The 27205-nt window shown below is 52.9% G+C and overlaps 1 protein-coding gene across 1 annotated transcript in view; it reads left to right on the top strand.

Moving 5' to 3' along the window:
• The first annotated feature begins 8932 nt into the window (after positions 1–8932).
• Positions 8933–27205, top strand: part of LGR6 (leucine rich repeat containing G protein-coupled receptor 6) — a 170004-nt gene continuing 151731 nt past the window's right edge. The window contains exon 1 of the mRNA XM_054290752.1: positions 8933–9129. Coding sequence (XP_054146727.1) covers positions 8933–9129 — 197 coding nt within the window. The remainder of the gene's footprint in view (positions 9130–27205) is intronic.

The raw sequence follows: 27205 nt of genomic DNA, 5'->3' as shown, positions 1-27205 counted from the left end.
AGCCATGGGTCACAGCAGTGTCCCTTGGGCACTCCAGAGGCTGCAGTCCATGGCTCAGCAGCTTCTGCTCACTCTCTCTGCTCCTTCCCCTGAGGCAACACTTGTGCAGGGAATGTCCAGCCCAGCCAGGCACATTTCCAAGACTCAGAGCTGTGAACCTGCCCAAGCATCAGGGCAGAGCCCCCTGGTTCAGCCTCAGCAGTGCTGCTGCTCTAGGCTGTCCATGCAGGGACGTGGCTGCTCTGCAAGCAGGGCTGGCCATGCACAAGCTGAAATCACAGGAAACAACTCAGTTCACTGAGCTGCAGGTGCAGGACTGAAAGAAGAGTTTAAAAAAAAAGAAGATGGTTTCACAAACAAGTTCCTCACATAGAAAAATCTGTACTGGGACCCTGTGTGCCCTTCTGCTCCCCTTCAGGCAGGGTGGTGACACAACACAACAGGGTGGGGCTGTGGTGCAGCCTCAAAGCAGTGACCCTGCTCCAATGTGGCCCAAAATCCTGCCCATTGTTCCATGTCCTGCCTTGGGGTGGGGTGAGGAGCTATAACAGGTTTGATAAGGGGCTTCCAAGAGCTGTCATGAGCAGCAGAGCCCCAGGTGGGTGACTGAGCTGGCCACTCCTCCTAACGCCCCTGTGAGCCCACTAGGAGCTTCTCCTTCTTCCAGAACAAGGATCTGCACCCCAGGGTGGGACACCCAGGGCACCTCAGCATCACCATGCCAGCCCTGGGTGAGGCTCTTCTGCAGCTGGGAATCCTTTTCCCTCTCCTAAATCAGGTTTCCTCCTGCTCCCACCACAGGGACACAGGACAAATTCTGTGTCACCCTTGCACACAGGACACCTGGGTCACCCCTGCACACAGGACACAGTGAGCTTCTACTCTAAACCAATCTAAAATTTGCACACAGGACAAATTCTGTGTCACCAGTGCACACGGGACACCTTCTGTGTCACCCTGCACACAGGACTTTGAGGTCTCTGAGCCCCCTGGGCAGGGGCTGGAGCCCTCCAGGGCAGCCAGAGGGATTTCCTGGGTTCTGACAGGTTTGACTTTGCAGCTGGCTTGATGACACATCCAATGTCCCCTGGGGTGTCCTCCCGTGGTGGCACAGACACACAGGGCAGGTGCTGCTGCTGCTGCAGAGCCCAATGCCCCTGATCCTGGCTGTGGAAGCAAACATTTCCCTCCTGTGCCCCTCATCCTGCAGCCCCAGTGTGCTTTAGGACTCCCTGGTTACATCAAAGCCACAAAGCCATCAGGCTCCCTGTGAGCCGGGCTCCTCCCAAGGCAACATCATAAATCCTTCTGTGCACATGGGAGCATCCACCGAGCTTCACAAGGCCTTGCCATGTGGGGAGTGTTCACTGATCCTCCTGAGAGCCCCTGGCATGCTGGCACATCCCCAGGACAGCAGAGTCACTGGATGGGCACTGGTGCAGGCTGAGAGCAGGGACAGGGCACAGCACACTTGGCTGAGCCTGGCACAAGGATGGGGTGACACAGAAACATTTCCAAACAGCAACTGCAGCCAGAACAAGGCAGCTCAGGAGGGCTGAGGGTGCCCATGGGCAGCCCAGGATGGTCTGGGCTGTGCTGAGGGCAGCAGTGCCCACACAGCTGGGCCAGGGTGGGAGCAAATCCAGCCCTCCATGGGGCTGAGGCTGCTCCACCTGGGATCCCCCAGGCCAGGAGTGCTGCAGCCTGGAGCTGGGAGCAGGGACAGGGGCTGAGCTGCCCTGCCTGCAGCACAGAGGGTGTCCTGTGTGCAGGGAGTGTCCTGCGTGCAGGGTGACACAGAATTTGTCCTGTGTGCATTTTGACACAGGTATCCTGTGTCAAGGGGTGACACAGAGGGTGTCCTGTGCCTTTGACTTAGCCCTTGGAAAAAACAATTACCAACATTATAAGAAGAATTACAAGCCACAAAAGTTTAAGTAGAATGATAGTGAATTTATCACGGGGTGAAAAATAGATTTTTGGGGTTTTTAGAATGGGGGTTCAGGGGGCAAGATGGAGAGAAACGGGTGTGTCCAGTCTTTCTCCTTCTTCTTGGCCTCCATCTTCTGCTGTGATGGTGGCCCTTACAGATTGGTGTAGACTAGAAGCTCACTGTCTAACATAGGTGGTAGGTATTGGGAAGTGATTGTAAATATTGTAAACGTCATTTTTAGTATAAAAAGATAACACCACCCTGGGGGCAGGCAGAGTGCCTTTGTCTGTCCTGCTGAGTGGACCTCAGCTGGACAGGAGAAAGAATTTTATAGATAAGATACAATAAACAACCTTGAGATTGAGAACTGAAGAGCTCTGACTCCTTCGAGCACCAGGCTGGGAAAAGAGACTTTCTAACACATCTTGGGGTCACTGTGAGCAGCGAGAGTCCCAAGACAAACCTGGTCCAGAGCAGGTTGTGCCATTTGCCCAGGGTCTGGAGCTGACAGGTGAAGTTTGGAGCTGCCCAGCAGCACAGAATCTCCCCAGTGCTGGGGATCTCACCCCAAGAAGGAGTAGTCCCAAACCCCTGTGTCCTCAGCTCTGGGCTGATGGCACAGGAGGGAGGCTCAGAATGGGACAGAATTGATTCCATGGAGAAGAGCAGAACAGCAACCTGGGCACGCCCCAGGCCATGCTCTGGTGGCAGTGACCAAGCAAGGGCTGGGCTGAGCTCTGCTGACACCACACCAGCCTCACCCTGGAGCTCAGCACAGCACAGGACTGTCCATCCTCCCCATGGATGGGCAGGGCACCAGGAACCTTCACAGCCCCTTGGAAAGTGTCCCTGGGTGTCCTGTGTGTCTGTGCACAGGGACACAGCCCCAGGACAGGGCACGGGGTGTCACCCACAGCTGGTGGCACAGGGCTCCAGGAGGGAAGTGAAAGCCATGGAGGGGGAGCTGTGGTGCTGCCCACAGAGCTTCCATGGATCCAGGAGTGAATCCTGCCTTGGGCCTCACATCTGGCCAGCACATCTGCATCTGCATGGTGCTCCCAGCACAAGGTGAGCTTTACTGCAGACACCTGCAGTGAAGCTCCTCCAGCAGCTGTGGTGGGAGCTCCTCTGTTGTAGTTGAGACAGAGACAATACAGAGCAACACTCCATTTCAGAAGGATTTGAACTATTTTTATTCCAGCATTCATGCTTTTTATACATTCTTACAAAACTCATCAGTTTACACTTTACTCATTGATCAGGAAAGGCAAACAATGTGCTCATTGGAACAGGCAATTGCAGGTTTCTCTTATTTATCCTTCTTTCCTTCTTGGTTTCTGTGTCAATGACCTTGGTAGAAAATTCTTTCAGGGGTAAGCATGGATCCTCTTCTCAAACTTCTCTGTGGCTCACAGGAGTCACAGTAAAACCTCTCCCACCCCTCATCCCAGGGCAGCCCAGGACAGGGATTTGTCCCACAGGCTGTGCCCAGTGAGTGCCATGGTTGTGCCACCAGGGTGTGTCTGTGGCACAGCCTGTGCTGCTCCTGCCTGGCAGGAGGCCGGGCTGGTGGTGGTGATGATGATGATGATGATGATGATGGTGATGAATTTATGGCCTCCCACCCAGGGCTGCAGTGGAGTCTGCAGCCACAGATGCCTACAGAGGGTGTTGTGGGAGCTGTGGTTGGGATGAATAATTTTCCAGCCCTGCAGCTCAAGAGCCACGAAACCCAGAGGGGGAGAGAAAGACAACAGAGCACTAAAACAAAACAAACCTCCAGCTTGAGCTGCCCACTGAGTTCTGGGCCTTGTTGTTCTTTGTGTTTATCCTGCTCCAGATGCGCAGCATCCAACGATTGCCCTTCTCCATCAGCCCCAGTGTGGGGGTCAAAACAGGCGAGATGAGTAAGATTTGCCTGTTTGGGGTGCCCTGACTTTGACCCTCATCCATGGAGAAAGTTTCCCAGACTTCAAGATAGACCGGAATCCACAAAGGTGTGAAATAGATTATAGAGAGTAGCGGAGGTGTATCACTTGGTGAGAAATTGAGGTTTTGGGATTTTTAGTATGTTGTGGATGGAAGCAAGATGGAGGGCACAGGGTGTTGTCCTGGGTTTCTTCTTCATGCTTCTTCTTCCTCCTTCTCCATGGGTTTGGGTGGCATTTTGTAATTGGGCAGAAAAGCCCCCATTGCAGCTCTTTGGGATCAGTTATTGGGTTAAAAGGGAAAATAATCTAGGTGTCAGCTCTTAATCGGATAGTTTAGTTTTAAAAGACCTTGTAACAAGAGATTGTTGGCCATTTTGTGCTTTCCAATGAAAAGCTGCAGAACTCACAGTAGTGATAAGAAATAATGAACACCTGAGTCTGAACATGAGCTATCATCTCAAGCGCCTTCAGTCCATAGCCAGAGAAACTGATATGACTGCCAAGATTGCATTGACCTGAGGCCATGGAGAAGCTTCCAAAATTGATTGATAGAACTGGGATTGTGGGTGTGGAGTTTGAATAGAGGTGTGCAATATCACAGGGTGGAAAACTCAGAGCTTAAAGTTTTGGCATATGTAATATATATGGGGAAAGATGGAGGTTGTAGGGCAGAGGCTGCTCCTTCTTCACCTTCTCCATGGGTTTGGGTGGTTTTGTGTAATTGGACAGAAAACTCTGCATTGCCAACTTTGAGTGATTAGCTATTGAGTTAAAACTGAAAATAATCTAGGAGTCAGTTCTTCATTGGATAGTTTATCCTTAAAAGACCTTGTAACAAGAGATTGTTGGCCATTTTGTGCCTTCTAATGAAAAGCTGCAGAACTCACAATAGTGAGACTGTTTTACTGATAAGAAATAACGAACACCTGAGTCTGAACATGAACAATAATCTCAAGTGCCTTCAGTCCAGACCCAGAGGAACCCGGCAGGGGCAGCGCTCTCCCCTCGCTGCCGCTAGAGGACAACACAAACACGGCTGAGCTGCAGGAAAACCCCAACCCCGAGCAGCAGCGATGCATGGATCACTCTGAGCTGCAGCTTCAGCCAGACTGGGCTGGAAATTACACTTCCACCCCCGGGGGGGTTTATTCGGGAATTCCAGGTTTGCCATGTGTAGTGGTTTTGGTTGGTTAATTCGAGATTTTATTAATTTTGAGATAAATAAATTTGGTTTCTTGGGTTTTTTTTCATCTTTAGCATGGGTCTTTCATGGAGGTGTGTTTAGTTTTTCAGGCGGTCAATACTTATATATATAAATATATATATATATATACTTACATATATAAGTATATATGTATATACACACATATATACAAGTATATATATATACTTATATATACTTATATATATATAAGTATACTTATATACTTATAGTATATGTTACTTATATAAAGACTTTTTGTATAACTTCTTTAATTTTTTCCTATGTTAAACTATGAGACCATGGAAGCATCCAAGCTCTGTGGAGCAAGTAACTCAGTCTGCAGACCCTCAGTTTTGCCAGGATCCACTGGAATAAGTGATGCTTTGGATGCTGGCTGCTGTTGTAAGATCTCAAAGAAATAAGACATGGATATGAGCCACCCCAACCAGTCTGGAATAAAAAGCAAACAGAGAAGTCAAAGTGAGGCACGTGGAGAAAAGCTCTGCAATGTCAGGACCTGCAGCTCCACAGAAATGTGAAAATTGCAGTCAGAACCTTCCTGAGGAAATGTATGGTTGCAATAGGAACCTCTTCAGTGTGATTTTCTGCAAGAGCTGCATTAACAGTGTGATCAGTTAATCACACTGGTGCTGAGGACAATCTATGAGTGAGGAATGGTCAGGAGGGGGTGATGTGGTTGGTGCTGGCAGCTGAGGCTGGAGGAACAGGGGTCACAGGTGAGAGCTGCTGCTGCTGCAGCCAGGAGGGACAGACACCCCAGCTCCAGCTCAGGGGCTCTGTACTACCTGGAGAGGACACGAGAATCCAAGGGAGCTCTGAGCTTTGATCCAGCTGCATTTTCCAGGGAGGATGGAAAAATGAGGATGGAATCTTGTTTGGGCCATGAAAAGTCACCTGGATTTCACCTCAACCTACAGCTCAGAGGTTCTGTCCTGCCTGGAGGGGACACAAGATCCCAGGGAGTTCTGATCTAGCTGCAGTGAATCCATGAGGATTCTATCTAAGCCATGAAAACCCACCTGGATTTCATCCCCACCTACAGCTGAAGGGTTCTGTGCTGCCTGGAGAGGACATGGGGATCCAAGGGAGCTCTGATCCAGCTGCAGTGAATCCATGAGGATTCTATCTAAGCCATGAAAACCCACCTGGATTCCGCCCCAACCTACAGCTGAAGGGTTCTGTCCTCCCTGTAAATGACGCAAGGATCCAAGGGAGTTCTGATCCAGCTGCAGTGAATCCATGAAGATCCCAAGCCATGAAAACCCACCTGTCCTCCCTGGAGAGGACACAAGGATCCAAGAGATCTCTGAGCTTTGATCCAGCTGCATTTTCCAGGGAGGATGGAAAAATGAGGATGGAATCTTGTTTGGGCCATGAAAATCCACCTGGATTTCACCTCAACCTACAGCTCAGAGGTTCTGTCCTGCCTGGAGGGGACACAAGATCCAAGGGAGTTTTGATCTAGCTGCAGTGAATCCATGAGGATTCTAAACCATGAAAACCCACCTGGATTTCACCCCCACCTACAGCTGAAGGGTTCTGTCCTCCCTGTAAATGACATGAGGATGCAAGGGAGCTCTGAGGTTTGATCCAGCTGCATTTTCCAGGGAGGAGGAAATCTTGTTTGGGCCATGGAAACCCACCTGGATTTCACCCCCAGCTCCAGCTCAGGGGTTCTGTCCTCCCTGGAGAGGACACAGGATCCAAGGGAGTTTTGATCCAGCTGCAGTGAATCCATGAGGATTCTAAACCATGAAAAGCCACCAGGATTTCACCCCCAGCTCCAGCTCAGGGGTTCTGCCCTCCCTGTAAATGGCATGAGGATCCAAGAGAGCCTTGATCCAGCTGCAGTGAACTGTCTCCAGCCCAAATTCCAATTCCTGGCTGCTGCCAGAGCCTTTCCAGCCTTCCCAGGCCCTGCCAGTGTCCCAGAGCTGGAGGGGAAGCTGAGAACCCCAGGGACTCATCCCTCTGAGGAGGGCTCCTGTCTCCCCACCAAGCTTTTGTGTTTCACATTTGGAGCTGTCAAAAGACATTGCAAATGTTTAATTAATGACATCCCCAGCACTGTTCATGATGGAAGTGGATTAATTCCAATTCAACCAGTTCCTGCTCCCAGACCAAAATTCTCTCTGTGCTCTGCACTGGGGGATGATCTCTCCAATGACTGCAGCAGGCTCAGGGAGTCCTGGAGCTGCAGGATCTGAATTTTGCAAGTGAAATATTTCACATCCAGCATCACCCCAGCCAGGAGCCCTCAGAAGAGTCTGTGCATCAGCCCTGAACCCTGAGCTCCATCTCAGCACTTTTTGGGGAGCAGATTCTGCTCTCACAGGTTCAAGGCACCCCAGCCCCCTGAAGTGGAGCTGTTTCAGTCTCCCCCTGTGCCAGTTCACCTTCCTGACCCCAGATAACCCTTCAGCCTCCTTTATCCTGCAATAATGGGGATATCAGTCAGGAAACGCTCATGCCAGAAGGAAAGGCCTGTTCAGAGGAAGCAGGGCAGTGAAAACACCCCTCAGTCTGTGCCTTGGCCGTGGGGCACTTTGCCATAGCATGGGTACAGAGGGAGTGATTTTCTGGGTGCACTTTGCAGCCACCCAAACCTGGGCCCTCCTTTCTGTGCCCCATTCACCTCCTCCATGCAGGGTGAGAGGGAGGAACAAACCAGAGAGGAACAAACCAGGGTCCAGATGCCCCTAAACCCCCATGGACAGCTTATTTCTCTCTTCAGATGAGACCCACATGCAGCTGCTGTCCCTGTCACAGATGAGATGCTTGGCTCTGTACAGAGCTGTGGGGCCAGGCTCTCCCCAATCCCTCAACCCCCTGCCATGGGGTGACAGCAGTGACCCCTCCTGAGGGCATCACAGTGACACTGACAGCCCATGGGTGGCATGAGAGGGGACACAGGGCTGTCCTGTGCAGGGTGTCAGAACCCTTTGCTGGGCAGGTGTTTGTGCTGCCCCAGAGCTCAGCAGCTCCTTGGCACAGCATCCTGGTGTGGTGCCCATGCCACAGTTCCAGGACACTGTGAGAGCCTGGGCAGTGTCCCCTGCTCAGCCAGGCTGTGACACAGCTCCAGGTGCTCAAACCCCCTCTCAATGGGTTATTTCTCTACTTTGGCCACTTTAGCCAGGGTTAGGAAGAGCTCTGGAAGGAGCCGAGCCCCTCTCCTGCCACCAGGGCTGGGCAGCTCCTGCAAGCACAGCTCAGACAGGGTCACACCTGGGCAGAGCCAACACAGCACCGTGTCCCTCCCTGTGACACTGCCGCTCCATCCCAGGCTGCTGGAGAGGGACAGCTCAGGACAGACAGGCAGACAGACAGACAGCCTCGGGCATGGTCGCTCCCAGCAGAGAGCTGCTCCTGAGCTCCTCAGTCCCTTCTCCCCTGACGTTCCTGTCCCAGCTGAGTTCAGCACCCAGCACAGACACTCAGTTCTTTATCTGGGGTTCCATTTCAGCGTCCCCAAGTCCGGAGCCCTTGAAGTGCCTTGGGTGCTCCTGCCTCGCTGCTTCACTCCCCTGCCCTGCTGGAGGCAGCTCTGCCTTCCCCTGCCCTGCTATCTCACAAAAACACGCTTACAAAACAACCCTGCGTCCTGGAGCTATGAACAGGTCTTTATTTGTTGAGGTTCCTTTTGGTTTTTTTTTTTTTTCCCCTTTCTTCCCTTTGAATGAAATTCCTGCCAGCTCTAAGAGAGAGAGAGAGAGAGAGAAGGAAAGAGCAGAAAGTTTAACTCCTCCCATTGGAGTGTCTCACGCCCCTGCCCAGCCCTTGAAACCCAATAACCAAGATCATTCAGCGATGCCTGCGCATCCCCGGAGCTGCCCGGTGCCCATGGACGGGCTGCTGCTCTTGTGGGGCATCGTGCTGGCGGGCAGTGCCCGCTGCCAGGCGGTGCCCGCCGAGCCGGGCGCGCCCTCCTGCCCGCCCCAGTGCCACTGCGAGCAGGATGGCATCGTGCTCTCGGTGGATTGCTCCGAGCTGGGGCTCTCGGAGCTCCCCGCCAGCCTGAGCCCTCTCACCGCCTACCTGTGAGTACAGCCTGACCCCAAACCCTCGCTGCTTCTCTTTGCGACGCTTCCCCCGCAGCCCTCCGACAGCTTGCAGCTTTCCTCCGCGTTGGGAGCTGGTGCCACATATTCCCGAAATTAAATTTCCTGTGGAAATTAGAAACCAAGCGAAATAACGAGGGAAAAGGCAGCTCTTGGGGCAGGAGCTGCCAGGCTCCCCTCCTCCCGCAATGTTTGCGCTGCGATGTTCTGCTCGCTCCGGGATTGCAGCGGACCCTGAACTGACTTGCCGGGTCGATTTTGATTGTCTGAGCACATAATGGAGTGTTTTTACACAGCAATTAGCGCGAACTGCTCTGGGATCCTTCTGTCAAGCGTTTCAATAGCTGCAATAACTCAGAGCTTTGCGGGGTTCGGGTTGTGCTGGCCACCAGCAGTGTCCGAGCTGCCTTTATAAAAGGAGTATTAAAGGAGGAGGTTTGGGGTGTTGGTAAGTGTTGTGATGATTTATGTATTAATTTTATTGAGGAATTATTGATTATCTGAATGTTTCGTGCCCCGAAGGGTTAATTGACAGAGACTGCTGCGTTCATTTCTAGCCCCGAGGTGGTCTCGGTGCCATCATTCTGGTGATGGCTAAGGATCCTGATAAACGGCAGTGGAAAATCTCAGGGTTTAACCGGGAGAGGAAACATCCCTCTCAGGGGTACAGGTTATCCCTGATGCTTTCTGAGCTCGTACCCGGCGTTGCAGCCGCGGCTGTTTGGCAGCGGGCTGGGCAGGAGCGCGGCATTCCCGGCTCGGAATGCAGCCAGGGCAGTGCCAGGGGAAGCCGTGTGTGCCCTCGGGGAGCGCCGGCAGCCCCAGGCAGTGCTGGGCATGGATGTTCATGCTGTGCTCACTGCCTGGGGTGGCACACAGACCATGGGGGTGCTTTTCCCACAGAGACGCAGGTGCTCAGCTGTCAGAGCAGAGCACCCAAACCCGCCCAGGAGGAGATTGTGCAGAGCCAGGCGGAAGCTGCGGGTGCTGGGTGAGAGCTGCTGGGTGCCCGTGCAGGGTGAGAGCTGCTGGGTGCCAGTGCTGGGTGAGAGCTGTTCTGCTCCTCCCGCTCGCCTGAGGAGCGCAGTATTGTGCAGCCACTGGATGGCCCGAGCTGTGCTGGCTTAGCTGGGAGGGAAATAAGGCAGGAGAAGGACGATGCTCGTTGGAGACCACGAAAGATGAGAGAAATGTGTCATGCAGGCTGTATTTTCCCTGGGAGAGGGAACCACTTGTGGCATGAGGTGTGACTGCACAGAGCTGTCCCTGGGGCTGGTCTGGAACCGGCTGCCCACGAGTGAGAAGCCACAGGCAAATGTGGGAGAATGCAGAACCTTGCCGGCTCCTGTGGGGGCAGGGGCAGCCCCATCGGGCACCCCCTTCACCCTGAGGTGCCGCAGGATGGCACAGGATGGCACCCCGTTCACCCTGGGGTGCCACAGGATGGGGCATCCGTTGGTGCCACTCTTCAGAGAAGGTGCTGCAGGTCATGCCCGCAGCGCTGTCCCTTGGGCTGGGAGCTGCACAACTGTCCCACGAGCCCAGGGACATTCCGGTGTTCCCGGAGCTCAGTGCCGCCGTCACCCTGCCCACGGTGGCTGCAGCAGGGACACGGAGCTCTGGGACACGGAGCGCTGGGACAGAGATCGCTGTGCATGGAGCAGGGGGGATGCTCGGAGGTGCTGCCGGCCGGAGCGGTGCAGCGGGGCGCTGTCACAAATGCTGGATTTCAGCGGGGCTGGACCCTCGGGACAGCCTGGGGCACCCCGCACCTCGGGATGCTGCCGGTGCTGCCCCTTGGCCGCGGCCCCGTTCCGGTGTCTGTACCTGCCCCGCTCCCCCATGGGCTGTACCGGACCCGCTCTCTCCGTGTCTGTACCGGCCCCATTCCCGGTGTCTGTACCGCTCCCGGTGTCTGTCCCGGCCCCGCTCTCCGCGTCTTTCTCCCGTGTCCGTACCGGCCCCGTTCCCCCATGGGCTGTACCGGCTCGGTTCCCCGATGGGCTGTACCGGACCCGCTCTCTCCGTGTCTGTTCCGGCCCCGTTCCTGGTGTCTGTGCCGTTCCTGTGTCTCTCCCGGCCCCGTTCCCCCATGGGCTGTCCCGGCTCCGTTCCCCTTTCTCTATCTCCCGTGTCCGCACTGGCCCCGTTCCCCCATGGGCTGTCCCGGCCCGTTCCCGGTGTCCCAGCCCCGTTCCCCGTGTCTGTCCCGGCCCCGCTCCCCATGTCTGTATCCTCCGTGTCTGTCCCGGCTCCGCAGCCGGTGTCTCTCCCGGCCCTGTCCCCGTGTCTGTCCCGGCCCCGTTCCCCGCGTCCGCACCGGTCCCGTTCCCGGTGTCCCCCAGCCCCATTCCCCGCGTCTGTCCCAGTGGCGTCGGGGGAGCCTCAGTGTTCCTCCATTCCTCTTTGGGGAAAACCGACCCGTCTGGTGCTTCCCCAATAACCCTGCCAGGGAGAGAGAGCATCGAAGGGATGGGATGGAGGTGGAGAGTCAGGATGAGCTGGGAATGCCTGGAGCAGCCCTGGAGAGCTGGGTTCCTCCCTGCTCCTGTCACTACTGTCAGCGAGTTGTGTGAGATCAGCACCCCAGGTACAGGTGGGGGGGTTTGTCACAAATCAGCATAAATTTTGTGAAAGTGTGGGTATTAGAGTGAGATCTAAGTTCTTTTTGGGAATACAGGCTTAAACTCCCCATTCAAATATGTACAGAAATACTGGAGTGCTTTGGAGAGCCACAAGGGCTGAAGAGGGAGCCTGGAAGGGCAGCAGGAGCACCGAGCTAGTGGGCAGCTGGCTTGTCACAGCAAATCAGCATAAATTCTGTAGAAAGTATGGATATTGGAGTGAGATCTTAGTTCTTCGTGGAAATACAGGCTTGAACTCCACATTCAAATATGTAAAGAAATGCTGGAGTGCTTGGAGAGCCACAAGGGCTGAAGAGGGAGCCTGGAAGGGCAGCAGGAGCATGGAGCTGAAGGCAGCTGCTCTCAAAACTTTCCAGCTTTGCTCCGTGCCCTGTGCTGTCAGCAAGCCACTGGCACTGTGAGAGCAGCATTCCCTCCGGAGCAAAAGAAAGGATCAGTAATCACCCTTGATTAGACACTGCCTCACACTAATGAGCTGGTGTCCCTGCCCCATCCTGTCGGTGCCACCTCCCCCTGTGCTGTGTCCCTGCAAGAATCCCGTCCGTGCTCACTCCTGCACCTCTCTGAACATGACCCCGATCCCATCCATCCCAAGCCAGGTGTTTTCAGTGTGAAAATTCCATCACTGGTGAAATTGCAGCTGTGGTCCAGGAGAGGGGAGAGATTTCCCCTTTAGCATGAGGTGTCCTGTGTCACCTACCCCCTCTCTGTCCCTCAGTGTGTGTCAGAGCTGCTCTGGGGCTGCAGCACAGGGGGCTGGAGCTTCTGGGGCTCCCTGGAGAGAACTGCAGCAAGCTGGGGGTGCAGGAGAGTGGAGCTGCATTGGGGAAGGGTCCTGTGCAGCAGAGAGGCCACTGCACTAAGGGGCTTACAGGAGGATGGGGAAATGGGAAAAGCTTCTTGGTGCTTAAAATATTGGCTGTGATCCCTGGCACCACTGGACACCCTGCACGGGAGCTGGAGGAGCAGCCCCACCTCAGATTGCCCAGAATCACAGGGGCTGGTGCAGTTCTGTCCCCATGGCTGTCACCAGGAAGGTGCCTGCATTGGGTGCAGGTGCTCAGGGCAGCCCCTGCCCCAGGAGGGGTGAGGAGCAGTTAATGAGAAAGGAAAAGTAGCAATGATGCAAAATGAACAAGCAAAAATAAACCACCAGCCAAGGGTTTTCTAACGTGAGGCAGCTGGAAATTAACTGTTCCTCATAGTGACATGGGAATATTTAACATTCAAAATATGGTCAAAAGCAAAAAATTTAAAATTACCAGAGAGTGGACTCTTTAAAAATTAACACCCAAGAGGAAAAAGAAAATCAGAAATATTTCACCTGCTTTGTAACAATTTATAATCCTGACTCCCTCAGTCCCATGTACCTGGCTACCAGCCCCTGCAAGGGGGACAGGTGCAATGCTGGGGTGAGGTAATGATCTCAATTTGCTGAGGCTGCTCCTTTTTCACAAAAACCCAAAAGACACCGTGTTGGTTGTGCCTGCCAGGTCCCCCCAGGGATGTGCTGGCCTGTCCAGCTGTCACTGCAGGAAAGAAAGGGAGAATCTGTCTCAGCAGAGAGCACCTTGGGATGGAAAGGTAACACCAGTGGTGCCATGGCCACGTGTGGACATCAGCTGGGCAGGGAGCACACACACCCTCACCCTGCACAGGCTAGGGGGATGGGACAGGTTCTTATACCCAGCCACATACATGGGGAGGTGCAGGATGGATTGCCCAGATATTCAGGCTGGAAGACACTTCTGGATGTCTCCTATCCACATTCTAGTGGGTCCATCTTGTGAGGCTGGTCAGGATCTTGTCTAGCAGAACTGGATAGTCTTAGGAGTATCTCTAAGAATCCCTCAACTTTTTCTCATTCTTTACAATCCCACAAGTCCTAATATCAAATTGCAAATTCCTCTGGTTCTTTTGTGCCTATTACCTCTCATCCTTCCCCTGCACAGCTCCAAGAAGATCTTGGCTCCAGCTTCTCTACACTCTTCCAGTCAATAGTTAAAGAGAGCAGTAACACTCTTAAGTATTGTTCCTGTTTTTGTGAAGGCTGATCAATCCTCCTGGTGTGAGCAGTGTGTGGGGCAGAGTGGGGCAAGTGGGGATGCCTTGGTTTGGAAAGACAGGAGTCTGCTAAGGAAGGCAGGGGCCTCCCCTGAAATGGAGAATGTGAACCCCTCCCTCTGAATTGCTATAAATTTTAGATTAAGGGGCTCTCAGGCAACAAAAATAAGCGAGCAGGAGTAACAGTTCTTTAATAGGGAAGAAAAATAAAAGGATAAAATAAACAATGCAGTACACTAGAACAACACTGACAGAGTCAGAACACAGCCTGACACCCTGTGGGTCAGGCTGTTGGCAGCAGTCCCATTGGAATTGTGGCTCAGCCCTCCTGCAGGGTCAGGGCTGGTTCTGCTGGAGCAGGGATCCTGGAGAAAGGTGCAGTCTCTGCCTCTGAAGATCCAGTGGAAGAAGAGGCAGCTGCTGTTCCTCTGGGCAATCCAGTGGAGAAGCTGTGCTGGTGTTCCAGAATCTCCAGATTATATCCGGGTAGGAATGCTTGGCTCCTCCCTCTGGGCTCACATCTCCCAATGGGATGCTGTAGTTCTTATCAGCCATGCAGGGACATTCAATAGCTGTTATCAGCAGATAATCAATATTATAATATAATATTATCTCTCCCTGGAGGGAGGAGTGATTGTGGAAGAGATAAGGAAAACTGCCCAATGACCAGAAACCAGCTGCCATAAAATGGCACATGGAATCCAATTTGCTTGGCAATCCAGGACAGGGGAGCACAGCCCTGTGGCAGAGGGGAAGGCAGATACTGCAGGGGGAGAGATCAGGGGCACAAACCTGGAGGGTGCCACACACCAGAAGCCCCACGGCTCAAAGCTCAGCTGGAGGAGCCATCCCCCCCTTCCCAGGGGTCTCTGGTCTCCCCAGCCCCACGGAGGGGTCAGGCAGTTCTGCTGCTCTGTACCTATCCCCAGAAACACCAGTGCCTGCTGTGATCCTGCCCTTGCACACCTCACTGTGGACCCAGGCACAGCCTGCAGAGCTGTTCTGTGTCCTGGGAAACCAGCAGGGACCTGGGGCAGGACACAGCTGATGGGGCTGGCAGACGTGGGCAGGATGATGGGGCTGGCAGATGTGGGGCAGGACACAGCTGATGGGGCTGCCAGGCTGCTGCCACAGCCAGAGCTGGGGGAGGGAAATGCAGCAGGTCCTGGCTGCTCCCAGGTGTCACCAAGCATCTTGTGATGCTCCTCACTCCCCACACTCTTTCTCTTGAGGAGAATGGGACCAGGAGCCTTCAGGGCTGTTCTCACCTTGCAGAGACATTTTGAGACCCTGTCTGGAATTTAGCATCCCCCTGGGAGTCTGGGGCCCTGCTTCACCCTTTGAGGGCATCTCCTCTGAGCTGCCATCTGGAATCAGGTGCCACAGAGCCCTGACAGGGATGTGCAGGAGACAGGGATGCTTTGAAGCTGAGAAGACACTTCCCATGTCATACAGTGCTGGGTCCAGCACAGGGCAGAGTGAGGAAAGGTTCTTGATATTTGCAATTCCTAAAGAGCCACAGAGCAGCAGGTGGGTGAGGCAGCAGGATTGCAGGCTCGCACACCGCTGGTGCCTGCAGCAGCACAGCAGCAGAGCTGAAGGAGCTCCCCCCAGCCCAAACCCCTCCCTATGTGCAACATCTGCCCCTTGCAGCCCCCCTGTGGTAGGGACAGCCAGCAGAGCTCCCCAGGAGGGGGAGCACCCAGGAACTGCCCCAGGAGCTGGCACAGCAGATGTGGGGCTGCCCTGGGGAACCCTGGGCAGGCAGGACAGCCCTGGAGGGTGTTGAGGCTGAAGGGGTGATTAAACCTCCCTGGGGTTCCCTGCAGGGGTGACAGGGACCCCTGTGTGCCTTTAGGACAGTCACACACCCTAGGAAGAAAGAGGGAACAGCCAAAATTCAGAGAGCACAAAGTCCCAACGCAAAGTGTAAATTAAATCCTTCCTGGGGCCAGTGCTGCCCTCCTGCCCCAGGTGATTGTGTACAGACCAGTGAGTCACCATCCTGTGCCCGATGCTTGCCCAGTGCCAGGGCCCATCCACACCTCCTTCTTCATGCCAAGGTCACCACAGGAGCCCCAGATTGCACCACAACCCATCCAAACACACCACAGAGGCACAGACTCACCCCCAGACCCTTCCACTTGTCAGGCCACGATGTAGCCCAGGACTACCAAATACTGCTACAGCAGACTGGGGCTGCTCTCTGCCTGACCTTCCTTCCTGCTGGCAGCCTGATAGGAAGAGCCATTCCTGCCCTGTGGTGTCAGTTTGAACACCCAGGCGTCTGCTAAGGAGGGCAGGAGTCTCCCTTGAAATGGAAAATGTAAACCCCCTGCCTCCAAATTATTATAATTTGGAAAATAAGGGGCTCTCAGGCAAAGATATGAGAGCAGGAATAACAGTTCTTTATTAGGGAAGAAAATAAAAAAAAATTAAAAATGAAGTAAAAAACCACTGTCAGAGTCCGACCATGCCGTGCCCCCTGTGTGCCAGGCTGGTGTCCCAGCCCCATCCCATGGGGGCTCAGCCCTCCTGCAGTGCCAGCTGTGGCTCTGCTGCAGCAGGGATCCTGCACAAGGGGGGAGTTTTCCTCTGCAGCTCCAGGGCTGCTGCAGATGGGCCTGGGCTCCCTCTGGCAATGCAGGGCAGCAGAAAGCTGCTCCTCTGGCAATGCAGCGGGCAAAGGCTGCTGTGCTGTGCCAGGCTCAGATTGGATCCAGGGAGGAATGCTTGGCTCCTGCCCTGGGCGGAGCATCTCCCCATGGGATGCTGGAATTGGATCAGCCCTGCAGGGACACTCACTGGCCATGGACGGAAGATAATTAATAATTAATGGCCCATTAACAGAGGATATTTCCTGGAGGGAGGATTGGCTGTGGGAGAGATAAAGAAAACTGCCCAATGAACAGAAGGGAACGGCCCCAGCTCTGACAGATGCTGATAGAATTCACACTTATCTTGCAATCCAGGATGTCTGTACAGTCCAAAGCCCACAATCTCCTCCTTGGGAATGCCTGGGAGAAAGGAAACCAAAACAGGAACAATGGGAAATGTTTATGAGCTTGGGGTTGTGGATGAGGGAGATAAAGCTGGTGAGGGGCACTTGAAGAGCTGGGCTCTGCACACTGCAGTGCATTCACAGGTTTATATTCACCATTTATCAGCTTTGAGGAGCTTTTTTTCCCCCCCACACCTGAAATATCAAGACTAAGAAGGGTTTCCTGCCTTCAGGGATTTGGGTTCCTTCAAAGGGACTCTATAGAGTCCATCTGCTGACTCCATACAGGCACTCCACAGGTGTGCTCTGCATCCTTGCCAGCAGCACCCCAAAGACTTTAGGGACAGGCAGGGGTTCAGCTCCCTTTGCCCAGCACCTCAATCACAGCCTCAGGCTTTCCCATGGGTGACAGTGGTTTTTTGCTGTGAGTGCCCCAAGGGGGAACATCTCCCAGCACTGCTGCCAATGGCACTTTGGGATACACAAATGAGCTGGTCCAAACCAAGGACTGACTTCAGGGAGAGCTGCTGGCACTGAATCCAAGCTCTGGCTGGTGTTTCCCTCTGGAGCAGGGAGATGGGCACTAACCAGAAACAGGAATTCCTGTCCTCTGCTCCCCAGCCTGCAAGGTGGAGAAAATCAAACTGAGAAAATTTGGGACAAGGCACAGCTTGTGAGAGAACCTGAACAGCACCAAGGAAACAGCACAGCTCCTCAGCAAGTGATTCCAAATGTTCTTTTGTATCCTCTGGGCAAGGTGGATCTCCCAGGCCATCTGGAGCTGAAATGCCCTGGTCCCCTGGCAGTGCTCAGTGTGCCTTCATCCCTGCACTGAGGATGATGAGCACGATTCTGCGGATGCTTTGTGGCTGTGCGTCTGGACTCCAGGCTCAGGGCAGTGCAAAGACACCAAACTCCACAGCAAGCAGAAAAAATAGTGGTGAGGGAGCCCAGGTCAGGGGGCTGGAGGGAGTGAGGGGTGGGTGGGAGTGCTCAGAGCAAAGCCAGAATTGCAGGACCATTAATCTTAGAGCCCCAGAATAGTCTGGGTTGGAAGGGACCTCAAAGATCATCTCATTCCATCTTCCACCATCCAACCTGACCCCAAACACTGCCAGGGATGGGCAGTCACAGCTTCTCTGGGCACCCTGGCCAGGGCCTCAGCACCCTCACAGGGAAGAATTTCTTATGAACATATAATCTAAATCTGCCCTCTGTCTGTGGGAAGCCATTCTCCCTTTTCCTGTCACTATCTGCCCACAGGAAAAGTTGCTCTCCCTCTTTTCTTTAAGCCCCTTTAGGCACTGGAAGGGGCTCTGAGGTCTCCCCAGAGCTGCTTTTCTCCAGGCTGAGCCCCAGAGCTCTCAGCATGCCTTAATAGTGAAGTCAGTTCTGGAGCAGCCTGAGGAGCACGTTTGGTGGGATGGTTTTCCAAGCAATATCTCATTTAATTGAAAAGGAAAAGCTTAATGAAAATGGACAGTGTTCATGGGGCTGTAAATGGTAGAAATGTAGTAACAAGTTCAATCAGGAGAGATCATTTCAATGTTTTCATTTCACGGTGTCTTTCTAAAAAAGAGTTTCCATTTACATATTTTCACCTGCTGGTGTTACATTTACCCATAGGCCATTTAATATTCACATTGCAGGACTTCAAGACTACCAAATCAAAACATTTTGCTGTTTTTAAAACACAGTTTTGTTTGTTTTTTTGTCCTATGCTAAATATTGACATGCTGGCTCTTTGTTCTAGGCTCAAGGGAAAGGAAGTTCAGAAGTCTCTGAATTTCCAATGAGTTTCATGACGTTTCTTCCCATTTCCTCCTGCTGCTTCATGTCCCAGGCCCCTTTTCTGCCACAGGCTCTGCTCCCTTCTGCTCTCGATGCCACGAGGTTTGGATCCAGCAGTGTTCCCTTTACCTGGCTGCTGTTTGTCCAGTGTGGGTAGGGCTGGCATTAATGGGATGCTGGGGAGGAAACTGGTCCATGAACAAGGGGTGTGCCACAGACATCTTTTATGGAAAATCCTTTCATTAGGATTTTTCCTCCTGAGAAGCTGGGAGGCCTCAGGAACAAAATGTAAACAATGATTATCTGCTGCTGTGGAATGCAACAGGTGCATCTGGGATTGGTCTCATGTGGTTGTTTCTAATTAATGGCCAATCACAGTCCAGCTGGCTCGGACTCTCTGTCCGAGACACAAACCTTTGTTATCATTCCTTCTTATTCTATTCTTAGCTTGCCTTCTGATTAAATCCTTTCTTCTACTCTTTTAGTATAGTTTTACTACAATATATATCATAAAATAATAAATCAAAACTTCTGAAACCCAGAGTCAGATCCTCGTCTCTTCCCTCATCCGCAGACCCCTGTGAAGTGAACACCATCACAGGGGTGCATCCCTCAAGTCCTTCCAGCTACAACAGGCAGTGCTGCAGGTGACAATGCAGGTGACAATGCGGATAACAATGCAGGTGACAATGCAGGTGACAATGCAGGTGACAAAGGTTGTGCCTACAGTGCCATCACGCCTGAGACCTCCCCAGGATCCCAGTTCCAAAGCAAAGAGGCTTCTCTTACACGGCTGGTTGAAGTGGTGATGGGCATCTGGATGTGGGTAGATCTCTGACTCTTGGTAGGGACACTTTCAGATACCACAGAATTCTGGAATCTTCTGAGCCAATGAATAGGACAAATAGGAGGTTGGCAATGATTAGGATGAATATGGTGATTAGGAAGAATGGTAGGTAGGTGAAAAATTTTGTAATATAAGAGTCTGAGGCCATATATCATGTTGCAAATTGTAGGATAGATCATGGTATCAACAGTGCAATGGGGAAGAAGGTAAGGGAGTAGAAGTCTATTTTTAGGCTGATGGGGATTTTGAAGTTTATAATGAATTTTCATTCTCAGAAGGAGGTGAGGCTTTCTGTTCCAGAGTGGATGTAGATTGCTACTGGGATTAGGCTGATCAAGAATGGAGGGACCCATGAGAGTGGCTGAATTCAACTCCTGCATGAGGGGAGATGCAGGACAGATCTGCCCCATCCCAAAGCCAGCAGCCAGTGCCCAGGTCACCCTGCAGGAGGGACAGCATCGCATAACCAGCAGCTGGTGCCCAGGTCACCCTGGGATGGAAGAGACAGGGGCTGGAGAGAGGGAGGGAGCCGGGGATGGAGGGAGCCAGAGGATGGAGGAGCCGGGGGATGGATGGATGGATGGATGGATGGATGGATGGATGGATGGATGGATGGATGGATGGATGGAGGAGCCGGGGGATGGAGAAGCCAGGGATGGAGGGAGCCGGGGGATGGAGGGAGACAGCCGGGGATGGATCGATGGAGGAGCCGGGGGATGGAGGGAGGGATGGAGGCAGGGAGGAGCCGGGGATGGAGGGATGGAGGAGCCGGGGGATGGAGGAGGCAGGTGATGGAGCAGCCTGGAGATGGAGGAACCCCGGATGGAGGAGCCGAGGGATGGAGGAGCCGGGGATGGAGGGATGGAGGAGCCGGGGAATGGATGGAGGAGCCGGGGATGGATGGAGGAGCCGGGGATGGAGGGAGCTGCAGCTGTCCGGCCCCAAGCCCTGGGCTCCAGCCCGCCCAGCCCCATCCCGCTGTTCCTCTCCTGCACCGCCCGGCTCCCTGCAAGGTCCTTGCAGCTCAAAGCCTCCCTCGCTCCCCCCGCTCCCTGCCCGCCCCCCGGGCTAAGCGATGTGCCACAGCCTCCCCTCTCTCCCGCCCTTTCTTGAAGAATAACCTCATAAATCTGCCCGGGGCAACGCAAACACTGAGCTCATGGCCCTTAGATGTGTGTGGGAGGAGCTCTCGCCGGCGATTAAAGCAGTTGAAGGTTTGCTTTGAAAAGCGCTTTGATTCTGCTGGGGGCTCCGGTGCCAAAGGCAGCGCTGGGGCTGCGAACGCCGCTCCCCCCCTGCACCTGCCTGGGTCAGGGAGCAGCGGCGGCCCGGGGGAGGAACGGGAGGGACCGGGAGCACACGGACCCCTCGGGGAGCCCAGGGACCCCTCGGGGAGCCCAGGGACCCCTCTGGGGACGGGGGAGCACAGGGACCCCTCTGGGGAGCTGAGGGACCCCTGTGGGGTGCAGGGGGAGCAGAGCACTCCCGGCTCTGCAGTGGAGCCCAGGGACCCTCTGGGAACAGGGAGCATCCTCTGCCCACGGCAGGGCAGTGCCTGGGACACGCACACCCAGCCGGGGTGTGGAATGGCTCCCTGCCTCTGGAACACGCTGCTGCTCCTCAGGTCCTGCCCCAGGGGCTGGGCTGGGCTCAGGGACGGGGTCCTGCTGCTGGGACAGGGACCGGAGGGACAAGAGAGGAGACAGGACAGGGATCAGCAAGCAGCACTCTGAAAAGTGGTGGGAAGGGAGAGGGCAGGGCTGGAGGGGGAATGGTGTGAGTTTGGTAGGAGCAGGAAAGAGATCAGGAAAGGTCTTTGTGAGGAGCAGCAGGAGCAAGGACAAACCTCCTGCCCAGCTGAAACAGAGCCAGGTTCCAGCCCATGGGGAGGCAGGAGCTGTGCCAGAATGCAGAGCAGGGGCAGAATCCAGGGAAGCTCAGGTGATGCCTCCAGTCCCACAGGGATGCATCAAGGACCCAAAAAGCGCTCATGTAAAACCATTCCCAGCTGCACCAGGCTTTGCTGGCAGGGATGAAGGAGGGCAGCTCCCAGTCCCCTCCCCTCCATGGATGGACAGGTCTCTCAGGCTATCCACAGCTCTCTGTCTCCCTTTGCCTCATTTGCAGCCTTCCTGTGTCAGTTTCAAGGCCTTTGAAGGATTTGCAAATGAAAAGCAGTGCCCATGGCAGTGGAGCAGTGGAACACACCTGTAAGGGCAGGACATGCTCTAGGGACAGGCTGTCTGTTCTGGTGAGCAGCCACAGGCCCCACTACAAAGACAGCCCGGGAGACAGGATGGTTTCCAGCTCTGAACATCCCCGTGGGGCTCCAATTAGGAACATTCCCTTGCTTCAAAGGGAGGGTGAAGCCCAAGCACCACGTGTCATCCCATCAGATGTGTCACAGTGGGAACCACAGGGCTGCAAGGGGAGCAGAAATTTGGCAGGGAGGCCAGGGGCAGGCAGGCATGGGCTGCCCTACACCCAGGCTGAAAGGTTTGGTGGGGTGACACTGAGCCCTGAAGGCCATTTGGGACATTCCCCCTTGTCTTGGTTTGGAAAGCCATGTGTCTGCTAAGGAAGGCAGAAGCCTCCCCTGAAATGGAGAATGTAAACCCTCCCCACTTCTCTGAATTGCTATAAATTTTAAATTAAGGGGTTCTCAGGCAAAAATATGGGAGCAGGAAATAACAGTTCTTTAATAGGGAAGGAAATAAAAGAATAAAATAAGCAATGCAGTACACTAGAACAACACTGACAGAGTCAGAACCCAACCTGACACCCTGTGGGTCAGGCTGTTGGCAGCAGTCCCATTGGAATTGTGGCTCAGCCCTCCTGCAGTGTCAGGGCTGGTTCTGCTGGAGCAGGGATCCTGGAGAAAGGTGCAGTCTCTGCCTCTGAAGATGCAGTGGAAGAAGAGGCAGCTGCTGTTCCTCTGGGCAATCCAGTGGAGAAGCTGTGCTGGTGTTCCAGAATCTCCAGATTCTATCCGGGTAGGAATGCTTGGCTCCTCCCTCTGGGCTCACATCTCCCAATGGGATGCTGTAGTTCTTATCAGCCATGCAGGGACATTCAATGGCTGTTATCAGCAATGTCCCCTCCCGAGGGAGGAGTGATTGTGATCACTCAGAGATAGGCAAACTGCCCACTTGACAAAAATAATCTGCCATACAGATGGTAACAGAACACATCTTGCACTGCAGTCTGGAACTCCCCTGCCTGTGCCACCTCCCAGCGCTGACTGTGCCAGCATGGAGCAATGGGGGCTTGGCACTGTGAGATTTGGCAGCACCAGGGATCTCAGGGACCTGCAGGGTCAGAAGGCACAAGTCACCTTCCCAAGGATGTCACCTGATGTGGGGATGGCTCTGGGTATTGTGTCTTGAAATTTCAAGAGAATTCACAATTGTGGGTGTTTCTCAGTCTCAGTAAAGGAAATAGTCATCTTTGCATGAAACCTGCAGGAAAGACATTTGCACCTTTAGACAGAAATTCATCTTCTGTCTTTCCCTGGGGACACAAGAAAAAATTCTGGTCGCAGGAAACAATCTCTGCAGTTCTGCTTTGTCCCTGGTTCTGCATCCCTGAAAGTGTTCCCACCAGCCCCTCAGGGCTTGGGGGCTGAGAAACGAAACAGCCATGTGAGCATTTCATCATAGAATACCAGAATGCTAGAAGGGTTTGGGTTGGGAAGAACAAGAAAGCTCATCCTGTTCCACCTGCCTGCCATGGCAGGGACACTTCCACTGTCCCAGGCTGCTCCAAACCCCATCCAGCCTGGCCTTGGGCACTGCCAGGGATCCAGGGGCAGCCACAGCTGCTCTGGGCACCTGTGCCAGGGCCTGCCCACCCTCACAGGGAATTCCTTCCCAATATCCCAGTATCTCTGGCAGTGGGAAGCCATTCCCTGTGTCCTGTCATTCCAGGCCCTTGTCCCAAGTCCCTCTCCATCTCCCTTGGAGCCCCTTTAGGGCTGGAAGGGTCTCTGAGCTGTCTCTGGAGCTTTCTCAGGTGACACCCCCAGTTTCCCAGCCTGGCTGCAGAGCAGGGGGCTCCAGCCCTGTCAGCAGCTCTCAGAGCCTCCCCTGCCCTCCCCAGCAGCTCTGGCTCGCCCTGGCTCAGGACACAACCAGGAATTCTGTGCTGCTCATGCTCAGCTGGCTGCTCCCAGGGAAGGATGAGATGCAGATCCACAGAGCTGCTCTCTGGACCTCTTCTCCTGGACACAGGGCTGGCAGTGGTCAGATCATCCCAAAACTGGAAGGTCCCCTCATCTACCAAAGGACAGAGATGCACCTTTAGGCTCAGGTGTGTGAGCAAAGGCACCACAGCCAGGACAGGACCCTGATCAGAGGTGCAGGTGAGGTTTGTGTGCTGCCCTGATTTCCTGTGGCAGTGTGCTCCATGGATTGATGAGGTTCTGTTGCACAGATGTGTTTGATGGTGTTCCCTGTGTGTCACTATAGGACATGAAATAACACGATGCACACACGTTGTTGTTTTCAAGGTGAAAAGAGAAGTTTATTTTCTGACTCTAACATTTATAGAATTCTAAAAGTGCCAGTAGATTAGAAAGTGAAGGTGCTGCCTCTCCAGTGACACTGAACAAAAGCCAGGACAGGACCTTGATTAGAGGCGCAGCTGAGGTTTGTGTGCTGCCCTGGTTTCCTGTGGCAGTGTGCTCCATGGATTAATGAGGTCCTGTTGCACAGGGATGGTTGATGTGTGCCCTGGTGTTCCATGTGTGTCACTATAGGACACGAAATAACATGATGCACACACTGTTGTTTTCAAGGTAAAAAGAGAAGTTTATTTTCTGACTCTAACAATTATACAATTCTAAAAGTGCCAGTAGATTAGAAAGTGAAGGTGCTGCCTCTCCAGTGACACTGAACAAAAGCAAGGACAAGACCCTGATCAGAGGTGCAGGGGAGGTTTGTGTGCTGCCCTGATTTCCTGTGGCAGTGTGCTCCATGGATTAATGAGGTCCCATTGCACAGAAAGGTTTGATGTGTTCCACGTGTGTGTGCCCTGATGTTCCATGTGTGTCACCACAGGACATGAAATAACACGATGCACACACATTGCTGTTTTCAAGGTAAAAAGAGAAGTTTATTTTCTGACTCTAACATTTATAGAATTCTAAATTCTAGTTCTAGTAGATTAGAAAGTGAAAGTTCTACCTCTCCAATGACATTAAACAAAGTCTATCAAATCTCTCTTCTTTCATACAAGAATCCAAAACAATAAGTTATTTACAGAAAGTTTGTTACAAAAATGTAAACATCAGAAAGCTTAAAAAAATCTTAAAAAATTAAAGCAACACGTGTGGGGCTTTCTAGAGCATGGAGCAGCCCTCCTTTACCTGTGAGTGTAAGTTCTCTCCAGCTCAGGGCCAGGCAGCAGGTTCCTGTGCTGCAGGTTGTGTTTGCAGCTGCTCCTGTGCAGGGAAGTGCCTGCCAGTTCAGGCATTGTTGTGCTTTCATGTGGTGTAAGACAGCAGAAGATTTATTAGTGACAAAAGCATGAATGCTGGAAGCTGTGATTTATTGAAGAAGGGGGAGAGGAAATGTGCAGCAGCCCATGCTGGTTAGTGTGGTGTGCCTGAGGTGAGCTGTGAAAACCGCCCTGCTCCTCCATGGAGAGCTCTGCAGAGACTGTGGGGTGCACCCAGTCCCCTCCAGGGGAGACCTAACATCTCACAGATGCTCTGGGGAAAGGGTTTCTCCTGGCGCATGTCAGAACTCAGTGCATCCCTCTGAGTGTCCAGAGTTGCCAAGGACCCCACTGCAGGGCTCAGAGACCCTGGCACGCTACCCAGAGCACCTGGGGATTTGATTGTGACCCCTGGAGCAAGTTACCAGCTTTGTATGAGGACCTGAAAGTCACACAAGTTTAAATAGTAGAATAATAAAATTATCACAGGGTGAAAATGGAGATTTTAGGATTTTTGGTATGGGGGTTATGGGGACAAGATGGAGGAACTTGGGTGTATCCAGCCTCTCTTCTTCTTCTTCTTGTTCTCCATTTTCTGCAGTGATGTTGGCACTTTGGGATTGGTTTAGAGTAGAAGTGCACTGTCTAACACAGGTGATGGGTATTGGGAATGAAGTGTAAATATGTTCTACGTAGTTTGTAGTATAAAATGACAACACAGAGTGCCTGTGGCTGCCCTGCTGAGCAGATCTCGGCTGGGCAGGAAGAAAATTTTATAGATAAGAATTAATAAACAACTTCAACACCGAAAAATGAAGAGTCCAGACTCGTTCTTCAGCCGCGTGGGCCGAAACAGAGACATCCTGCACATCTCAGGGCAGGAATTAACAACCAAAAACCCAAGAGATGAAGGCACACAAGGACTCAGAGTTCTGGGGACAGGTGTCCCACAAGCTTTGGCTCCCTTGTTTGACACAGCTGGAAGACACAAAGGACAGTGCAGCACAAGGAACAGGTCTCTACTCTGTCCCAGCCTTGTGGTTAACCCCAAAACCCTTTTCTTTTCCTGTGCTTCAGTCTCCTCATCTTTAAAGCACAACTAACAACCCCTTCCCAAAGTGCTTTGAGATCAATTGCTCAAACCAGTGCTCTGGAAGAGCTGGAGACTCTGCACTTTCCAGCCACATGCCTGGACCTCTCAAGCTAAAATACCTTCTAGAAGTTTATGAAAAAGTTCTTGAGCTTTCCATTTGTTCAGCCACAACACGAAGAGAAAAGCACCACTGAACTCTCAGATTCAGTGGCTGCCTTTCATGTGCACTGACCTCATCACTGACGGAGCAGCCACAAATCAGAGCAGCTGCTCAGAAACTCCTCACAGCCAAGGCAGCAGCTCAGAGCAGGGAGAGCAGCTCTCAGAGATGCTGTAAAGCCCAGTTCTGTTTTCTGTAGGAAGCTCCCTTATTGCAGCACAATTCCTCCTGCATGGATGGGGTACATAGCAGCTGGTGCAGCTCTTTGCTGAGCCTAAAAAGGAGGGAAAAGGCTGGCTCAGGTTAAACAAGTAGGGATGTTCTCTTCAGGTTTCCCAAGCAATTAAAACTAAACCAAACCAAAACACAGCAAGTTTTCTCTGACTATCCCCAAACCATTTTGCTTTGACCCAAACCAGAGTACTTTTCTTTTTTGAGTCATCTGAAAATCTTTGAACCCTTTAAAAAAAAAAAAAGGTCTTACAATGAAAAATCCCACCATTTCCCCCAGCCTCACTGATTATTTTAGTGGAACAAAATTTTTCTGTGAATTTACTTTTGACCAAAATGCTGTGGGCTCCACCTTGGCTGGAAGTCGCAGTCATCCAGATGAGCTTGTGCTGCCACTTGCTTTTCCTTTCAACAACATTTCTGTCTTTTCCCCTCCCACTGCACAGACACAAAGGTCCCATGGGAGCATCACCCTCATCCCAGGGCTGTGCTGAGTTCCCAGGGACACTAAAGAGGGGCTGGGAGAGGGAAGCGAAGAACCCATGAAGGCTCTTTTTAGCTTCAGAGAGCTCCTCTGACTACCTCTGGCTACTGCCAAGGCACCTTTGAAACACCTTTGAAACATCTCCAGCATGTTGGGCACCATGACTGGGCTGCAGGGGAAATCCACATTCCCTTTGAAGTCTGGATACTTGAACAGTCTTAGAATTATAGGGCTGTAATGTGCAGGAATGTGTGGGGCTGTAATTGTGACTTAGATCCTTGGATGAAAGGTGCTATGTACATA

Source organism: Melozone crissalis, unplaced genomic scaffold (assembly GCF_028551555.1).
Source record: "Melozone crissalis strain CALT ecotype California unplaced genomic scaffold, PUWL_Pcris_2 ptg000086l_1, whole genome shotgun sequence".
NCBI classification, from domain to species: Eukaryota; Metazoa; Chordata; class Aves; order Passeriformes; family Passerellidae; genus Melozone; species Melozone crissalis.
The sequence above is the reverse complement of the archived record's forward strand: the minus strand, read 5'-3'. Positions and strand labels throughout refer to the sequence as shown.